Consider the following 9,501-nt stretch of genomic DNA (forward strand, 5'->3'; position numbering starts at 1 on the left):
CCTTGAAGACCTGTTCATAGTGCATACACATTATTCTTTCTACTTTTTGCATAACATTCCATAGTGTGGCTAGCCATTTGCCTATGGAGAATACATGTTGTTTGTATTTGTTTATCACAAACAATGCTATAATAAACATCTTCATTCATACGTGCAAATGTTACTCTGTGACGGAGAAGAAGTATTGCTGGGTCATAGGTTGTATACATTGAATTGATGCTACCAAATTATCTCCCCAGAAACTGCACCAGTACATAAACTTAACAGCTATATATGAGAATATTTCCCCCCTATATTCATGTTGCTAACCTTATAAAGTGAGAGGTGCCTGGGTGACTCAATTAGTTAAGCATCAGACTCTTGGTTTTGGCTCAGGTCATGATCTTAGGGCCCTGAGATTGAGCCCTGACTGATTTGCACTGAGTGGGGAACCTACTTAAGATTCTCTCTCTTGGGATCCCTGGGTGGCGCAGCGGTTTGGTGCCTGCCTTTGGCCCAGGGCGCGATCCTGGAGGAGACCCGGGATCGAATCCCACATCGGGCTCCCGGTGCGTGGAGCCTGCTTCTCCCTCTGCCTATGTCTCTGCCTCTCTCTCTCTCTCTCTCTCTGTGTGACTATCATAAATAAATAAAAATTAAAAAAAATTATTTAAGATTCTCTCTTTCTCTCTCTTTCTCCCTCTGCCCTCCCCCCCACCTGCTCTCTCATTCTAAAAAAAATTTTGTAAAATGAGTAAAAAGTGATGTCTCATTGTTTTACCTTTCCTTCCCAGGATTAAGAATGAAAATGAACATTCTCCATAACTTACAGTTTTCCTACGAGTTTGCCCATTTCTCAATTGGATTTTTTTCTAATTCATTGTTCAATGTTATATATTCTTTTTTTTTTTAAAGATTTATTTATTTATTCATTCAGAGAGAGCGAGAGAGATTTTTTTTTTTTTTTTTTTTTGCAAATACTTTCTTTGACTTTATAGTTTACATTCTAACTGTGTTTGTGGTCTTCAAGTTTCAAATTTGATGCACTCTTTTTCTCAGTGGCTTTGAATTTCACATCTTATTTCAGAACATTTTTCCACACCAAAATCATCAGGGCTTCCTCCTATGTTTTCTTTTACTACTTTTTTGCTCTCCTTTTTATGGTTAGATTTTGAATTTATTTTTGTGATTGGTATAAACTGGGGGTTCTAATCTAATATTGTCTATGGTAATTCATTTATATTTTTAAAACACAGAGTGTGGGATATTTACATAACAGAACTACAGAGATTGTAGTCCATGTGTGATGTGACTGATTTTCTGTCAGTCCAGTTATCTGGTCCTTCATTCATCGGTGGGATTTATTTATTGAGTAACTACTAGTGCTGGACACTGTGGTAGTATATGGAATGCAGTGGAGAAGAAAAAAGATATAATATCTGTCTTCATGGAGCTAACTTTCATTGCTGTGTGTGTTTTGGAGGAAAGGAACATATTTAAATAAATTACTTATGATTATGGACGGTTCTACAAAGTAGGAGTACAGCATATTATGCGAGCTTATGACTGGAGGTCCTAATCCTGGTGGTAGTGCTGGTAGAGAGGTGCTTAGGGCAAGCTTTCTTGATTAGTAACCTCTGAGCAGAGTTCTGAAGGATAAGTGGGCAGACTGAGATTGGGGGTGGGAGTGAGAAGTAGAGTGAGTAAGAAAGAATATTAGAAGTAATTGAAAATAGTGTATATGCAAGGGTCCTGAGGTGGAAAGGAGCTTCAGGTGTTGGAGAAACTGAGAGGATAGGGTCTAGGGTCAGAGAACAATAGAAAAATATATGAGATGGACCTGGTATTGTGAACAAGGATCAGATCTGATAGATCAAAGATCTTAAGCATTATCTGCTACAGTTAATGGGAAGCCATCGAAGGATTTTAATTAAGTGACATGATTATATATACATTTTAATAAGATCTTTCTGGCTCCTGAGGAGAATGAAAAGTTCAAGAGGGGCTATAGAAAGGGGATTTACAAAGTTATTATTGTAGATCCAGTGCTTGGACTAAAGCCACAGTGTGGAGATGGGGGGCATTAGCTTGTTATTTTTTTCTTTAATAATATTTGAAGAGCAAAGAACTAATTATGAGGAAAATGGTTGCTTCTGCACTTGGAAGAATAATCTTGGAGGGATTATTTTCCAAAAGTGCTGGGGGTAATCAGTGGAGGGGGGTCCTCTGAAAGTGTGTATAGCTCTACTCTTTTAGTTGTTTAGTCCAAGACTAGCGAATACCAGGTACAGAAGCAGATGGTTCTGGAAGAGTTATGTGTAAATGGCATTTTTATAATTGGAGTCCTTTAAACTTGCAAGGAGAATATGTCATTCAAAGGGGGGTGGTGAGCCAATTGTTCAGGCACTAGATGCTTAGGTGAATATGTAATCACATCCAATTCTTTGTGTATTGCACCTCAACCTTTCTTGTATTGGAGTTTTAAATTTTTATCTCTAAGTTGATTGGTCATTTATGAATATAATGGAATTATAAGAGTCTGATAAAAACAGAGATGACTTTAGATGGACTTTAAGGAAGACAGCAGGAAATCTTTAGTCTGAGGTAACTGAAAAAAGTGGGGAAGTAGCTGGGGAAGCTTGGGAAAGAAAGGCATATTCTCTATCTTTCTCTTGGGGATTTCTAATGTGCGTGAAGGTGACTAGAACTGAACAGGTAAAGCTGAATTTATTACTTGACAAGTAAGGGAGAGCTGTATCTCTCAAAAGTGACTTTGGGCTCTGTGAGTTACAAGGGAAGGACTACTTTGTAAATAAGGAAAGGAAGTTTTGCCCAAATAAGACAGGAACATGAGGTTACCATTTGATTGGTTGAGGAAAGGATTGTAAAGGCTGCTTTTGAAATGGCCACTGCTCTGGTTTACATCAGTAATAGTGGACACAGTTCTCAGTAAAAATAAGATGATATAATAGGCAGTTTTATATGTGTAAGCCTGGGAGTTAGAATTTTTTTTTCAACATAGCATTAAATGTTCTGAGAAATTGAGTGGTGAAGAAACTTACTTAACCTTGTCTAACTCTGTATCTCCTCCAATTTGAGTACTTGAACCCTGCTCTTATTAACTAATATGTAATTGGAACATATCACAAAAACAATGGCTTTGCTTAAAGTGTGTACATTTTTCAGGAACAAATTAACTCAAGAGCTCCTTGTCAAGGATTTGGCTCAGATGTATGCACAAACTCAACCCTATCATTAGAGCTACGAGTAGTAGAAAAATAATTAATATCCAGGGATCTGAGTAAGGGGTTGTTTATGATATTGGATGACTTATCCAATGGATGACTTCTTGTGTAATTTCTTATTTTCTTGGATGACTTCTTCTGTAATTTCTTATTCTCTTGGAGAAAGTTGGGGTGTGTACAGTTGGGGAAGGTATTTGGGCTCTAGAGCCCTAAGAAACAAGGAGCAATGTGAAATCAAGCTACGGTATGTTGTCTCTGTGGCCAGGGCTCCTTTTCCCCAAAATAGCACTCTGGCTCCTGCAGGCACTGGAAGTAGACAACATACCTCTTGGGGACTTTGGTGAGACCATATTGGTGAAGATCTAAGACAGGGCTGCCTAGAAGTCTTGTAACTCATTTCATTCTTGATATTCAGGTGTTGGAGCTTCTTTGTTGGATAGACTTTTCCAACTCTGGTATTTCCAACTCCAAGCACCGATTTTCTGGGAGAATATTAAAAAAATGTATTTTTTTCCCCAACAGAATCAGTACCCAGCACATTGCTTGGTACATGATACCAACATATAAATAAAATATGAAAAATGCATGAGTAAATGGCACTATTTTGATTTTCGTGAATGTGGAGTCGTACTCTCACATTTGTTCTCTCCTTTTATAAGATCTGTCAAGGTGTTTTATGTTACCCTCTGTCTGCCATCAAATAGGTAACTCTTAGATAAGCTAAATCTAGGAAAACTAATATTTGTGAAACTTGAAAGCAGATTAAAAAAATTTTTTAATATAATATAATATAACCCAGGTGTCTCAGTTCCCCTAGATATAGGTTACCTGGAGCCATGCCCAAGTTAATGAAAGTCTGACGTTCTTCCTAAAATTTCTGCATATTCTGTAGCCATTGCTGTCTCTAATCCAAACCACATCATTCCAGACAAGAAACTCAGTTCTTCCTTGCATTACACACATATGTATTCACATACACGTATGTGAATGAGTGTGACATACACATCCTGCTCATATGTATATTTGGTAATGTAGGAGACTTTACTGAAGGTTCCAGGAGAAAGCAGTTGGATAGCATAGAAATGTGGTCTCAAATTGAGGATAGGCATCTCCATCCTTAAAATGTTCTGTAGGCTCCCCAACTTGGAGACTTCTGCTAAATTCCTCTTTTTGGCTCATTTCTCCTCTCTTTACTTTTCCTCTCTGAGGAGCACTTAGATATTACCCAGATTTTCTCATTCAGGGCAATTTAAACCATGCTTTTGATGATAGGGCTCTTGAAAATATTCATCCTTAGGGTCTCTCTGCCTTCAAATTCTAAGATAAATCAGATTGGACAGTTGAGATAATAACATTTTCATCTCATTACACTTTGTTTTGCTTTTGCAATTTTCAATTCAATATTAAAAGGAATGTGCATCAATCCTTTCTTTAAAAAAAATCACAGTTTAATGGGCTTTTAATGATACACTTTCTTTGCTGTGGGAAGAGGGGTATGTATATATAATACTCATTCTTACAAACTATGGCTCACCTCCATCATCATTTTGTAGTAAACCTTTTCTGCCAAATGTCTTGCCTGAGAACATGGTTAAATGAATGGGTTTGTCATTTGCCTTGAGGGACCTTATATGATAACCTTACATGTAAGCCCTGTCTTTAATGTAAACTTGGGGCTGAGTTTTCCAGGAAGAAAGCCTTCATAGTTGGCTCTCTGACTTCTTTTGGTTTCCTAGGCACCTGGCTTACCTAGATTGAAGCATAGGAACTGGCCTAATTCAGTTGGACATTTTCACATCATGTCCTCAAGTTTTGTTGTTATCTGGAAATAAACACCTTTACAGGTATGGAAACATTTGTATTCTATTAAAATTAAAGTCCCCTTATCAAACAAAAACCTGGCTTATTTAAAACATTTTTGAAAGACCCATTAGAGTTGATTAGGAGCCTGACGTATACTGTGAAGAAACTAAGTACTGAGAAAATGCGTGGGATGTTTTATGCCTTTGACAAGGAAATGAGGCAAGAAGAGTTATTATAAACAAACAGGGAGACAGGATTCCTTACATTTTTTTAAAGTTAATGACAGTTGTCCTTGACCTTTGTGGTTTCTACATTCTGCTTATAATTGAAAAAGTCCTTAGTCCTACTTCATGCATCTGAAGGTATTCTGGGATTTCCTTGTTGGAGAATGAGTTCACTTCTTTTGAAGGAGGACTCTTGGTTCATTTATAGGTAACAAACTCTTTATAGGAGACCTTAACCGTCATAGTTTACTTTCACATTTTTATCTTCTCCACAGTCTTCTTTCACATTTAATTTTTGTATCTGTCGCATGTTGCATGTTTTACTCTGGATGATGAGTCTTTGGACAAGTCATTGTCTTCCTTAGGGCTGCTTTAACCTCCTTGTTTCTAATTGTGTAAATGAAGGGATTCAGAAGGGGTGTGAGGATAGTATTTAGCACTGACACCACCTTATTAATCTTAAAGGAAGAGTGTGTTGTGGGTCTCAGGTACATGAACAAGACAGCACCATACAGCAGGGAGACTACCGTCAGGTGAGAGGCACAGGTAGAGAAAGTCTTTTGTCTGCCAGTGGCTGAAGGGATCTGTAGGATGGTGGACAGGATATAGATATAAGAAATTACTGTGAAGAGGAGTGACCCTGGGATCACCAGGATGGTCGCCAAAAGACCCAGGAGCTCCAGAATGCTTGTGTCTACGCAGGCTGCTTTCAAAATGGGACCAACATCACAGTAGAAATGATTGATGACATTGTTGCCACAGAATGGCAACTGGATGAGCAGAAGCATCTGACAAAAGACAATGGTAAAGCCGACCATCCAGGAGCTGAGTGCAAGTTGCAGGCAGAGGTTGCTGGTCATAATGGTGGGGTAGCGAAGGGGCTTGCAGATGGCCAGGTAACGGTCAAAAGACATGATGGTGAGGATAAAGAACTCAGTGGTACCCAGGAAAAAGTGGAAGAAGGACTGCAGTAGACAGCAGGGGATGGAAATGGTTGCTCTTGCCACCACAAAAGTCTCCAACAGTTTGGGGATGACTGTGGTGGTGTACCACGTCTCTAGGAAGGACAAGTTGCAAAGGAAGAAGTACATTGGTATTTGTAGCCTGGGCTCTGCCCACACAATGACAATTATGAGCCCATTGCCCACAAGGGTTAATATGTAGATGAAAAAGATCACTATAAAGAGAGGGATTTGTAGTCCTTGGATATCAGGAAAGCCTACCAGGATGAACTCTGTGATTGTTGTGCCATTTCTCATGTCCCTCGATAGTCTAGAAAGACGAGCAAGAAAGTAGGTCCTTAGAACCATGCTCAAATACAGGTTATGGACAAAAAACCAAAAAAACAAAAAAGGAGTATTCTGATTCTACTTAAAGTCCTTCAGGATGTCTCCCTCCTCCCACAAACACATATACACCCTAAGCACGCCTTCCTTACTCATGATTGGGCTTGATCTTTGCCAGCTAAACCAGCTTCTTTTCTTTTTTTTAAAGATTTTATTTATTTATTCATGACAGACACACAGACACACAGAAAGAGAGGCAGAGACATAGGCAGAGGGAGAAGCAATGTAGAACTCGACCCCAGGAGCCCGGGACCATGCCTTAAGCCAAAGGCAGATGTGCTACCGCTGAGCCATCCAGCAGTCTCTAAACAGCTTTTGATAGACTTTGAAAGTACTAAGTACAATTGATAACTGGAGAAGTAGTTTTCCATCCATATACAGCTATAAGGGTAATCACTGCAATGTGTTATAACTGTCAATAATCCGTATGATTATTAGAAGTGTATATAATGGTATGTCTGCATAAACTGAACTGTGGTCCATAAGAAATTAATCCACACTCTTCTATTATATTCTAAAAGAAATTCTTGGTTTATATTATAAATACATTTTAAAAAGCTGATTTTACGACTCCCCACCCCCAGTCTGTGTGTGTGTGTGTGTGTGTGTGTGTATTTCTACAACTAAAAACCATAGCTGTTGTATATTAGCAGTGAAATACAACTTAGATAATAGAACAGATGTTTTTCTCAAGAATCCACTTCCAAATCCTAATTCAGACTCTTAACAAAGGAGACTAAAAAACATTCAAATGAAATGAATAAAATTGCTAAGCAAGTAGGAAAATGTACTAAACTTTAATTCAAAATGCCAAGACCAGCTGAATTAGGGCCTAATATGCAGAAGTACCTAATCAATGTATACTAGATAAAGATCCATAGACTCGAAACTAAAAAAGCGAAAAGGCTAGCAAATGCTTGGGATAACAAAGTGGATCCTGGAAAATACATCCCTAACAAAACCTTCCTGTATGACTAAGTATCTTTTCATACCAAGCAAAGCATTTCTATTTGTATCTGCAAATTCATAGGTTGAGAACTTTCTTCTTGTTCTCTTAAAATTCACTGGAAAACAGTAACACTACTTCCTATCTTATTGAGGAGGATATCTTTTTCTTCCACATGGCTCTTCTTTGCAATGGATAAGGTAATTGCTGTGAAATGAATTGCCCCATTTTCAAAGTATGGGAAACTTTGCATGAAAGAGGCAGTTCATAGTTTATTGATATATGACTTAATTCTATCCCCATATGAGAGAACAAGAACTCTCTGAGAGCCTAGAGGAGAAAAATACTTCCATTTCCTCCCACTCTTTTCTAGACCAGGAAGGATTATTTTTTTGCCTATTAAGTCAAAAGCTTTAGTTATTTCCCATGAGACTATCAGAGACACAGAAGTATTTGAATTTGTACTAATGGTCAATATAACTGGCCTTGTCCCTCAAAATAGGGCAGATACAGATTTATCTTCGTTCCCCGCTCAGAAGGAGTGGCAGTCTCTCCTGGTTAATACAAAATTACTAAGGGCTAAACATTCCATAATTTGGAGAAGAGAATTAAACCTATATATTCCATAGGCATTTGTTGAGAGCTTCCTATGTTCCAAGTCCTGCTCAGGGACTAAGGAGTTTATCATTTAAATAGGGAGGGTGATAGTGTAGGGAGTGATAGTGTAGAGTTGGGCACAGAGTGTTTTGGGAACACCCAGAAAGACCCCTTACCCAGCCTGGGTGGGGGTTAGAGGTTTTCTAGAGAAGGAGAGGCCTAAGGAGTTCAATAGGAAAAGAGAGTGGGGTAGGGAGGGCAAATGCATTCCAAACAAGGCCTGAAGCTTGTGAAAGATGGCCAAAGCAGAAAATTCAGCTGGAACTGGAGCTGGGAGGTGGGCCTGTCCCAGCACTTCTGATAAGCTAACAGATGGGGTAGGCCTCCTATGAATCAGTTTACATGATGGGTTCATGAGACTCTTGGAGGAGTGAATCTTGAGCCAGGGAGTTTGCGAACCTGGGGCAAACTTTTGCATATGCATATGTACAGAAAATACAGTGTCACCTTCTTTGCCAACCTGTGTACACATTTATCTGTGTTTCATGAGGAAGGGGCTGCAGGTGGTAATCGAATGCGCTCCCTGGTCACAGACAGCACTGCTATGTATCTAGGTGACAAAGCAAGGCAGAGGCAATGCAGACCTTATGCCCTTTTGTAAGGGCCATGACTTGGCTTTGGCACCACGAGGACCCAGGAGTAGCAGCAATGGTGTCAGCTGAAATGGTAGCAGCAGAAGTGGCCATGCCTGGTGAGAACAGTGGCCCGAGCAGCAATGGCAGGGGTGCCCCACAGAAGGGATGCAGAGCAAAAAAGAAGTGGCAGGAACCTGGTGGTAGCTGTTTGGACAACTGATTAGACTGGGTGGTGAGCATGTGTGAAGTTTTGTGAGATTTGGAGGAAGGTCAGATAGCGTGAGTTAGCAGGTTATAGCGATATTCAAAGAAAGGAAAATAACCTTAGGAAGCTAAGGTGATAAGGTTAAAATACTGGATTAAATATTGCAGTCGACATGCTTACCAGATTTAAGTAGAGTCTAGACTCTTTTTCTTTTCCTTTGGAGAAGTTACAACATAGTCATATGGTGTTGCTCCTCATTTCACCATGGCAATCGGTAATTGTTCTGTTCCTGTTCGCTCCTTACTCTTCAATCTGTTTCTCCTTTCTCTTCCAGGCTATTTCTGTTCATGCCATTATCTTCCATTAGCATCAGTACAGCCTCCTAACTCCCTCTCCCCTGACCTGTCATACTCTTTCCTACCCATGTTTCAAATTATAGCAAGATGGTCATTCTCAAACACAATTCTGACCACGGTGCTCCTCAGGACCATCAATGCATTCAAGGCATTGATGATCTCCTC

The 9,501-nt window shown here is 39.3% G+C and overlaps 1 protein-coding gene across 1 annotated transcript; it reads right to left on the reverse strand.

The window, feature by feature from the left end:
* Positions 1-5,348: 5,348 nt before the first annotated feature.
* OR6X1 (olfactory receptor family 6 subfamily X member 1) lies at positions 5,349-6,525 on the reverse strand. The gene has a single exon (XM_077884750.1). It carries the CDS (start codon positions 6,508-6,510, stop codon positions 5,572-5,574), a length of 939 nt encoding a protein of 312 aa, XP_077740876.1. The 5' UTR covers positions 6,511-6,525; the 3' UTR covers positions 5,349-5,571.
* Between the last annotated feature and the right edge of the window lie 2,976 nt (positions 6,526-9,501).

This window comes from Canis aureus, chromosome 3, assembly GCF_053574225.1.
Source record: "Canis aureus isolate CA01 chromosome 3, VMU_Caureus_v.1.0, whole genome shotgun sequence".
Classification (NCBI taxonomy): domain Eukaryota; kingdom Metazoa; phylum Chordata; class Mammalia; order Carnivora; family Canidae; genus Canis; species Canis aureus.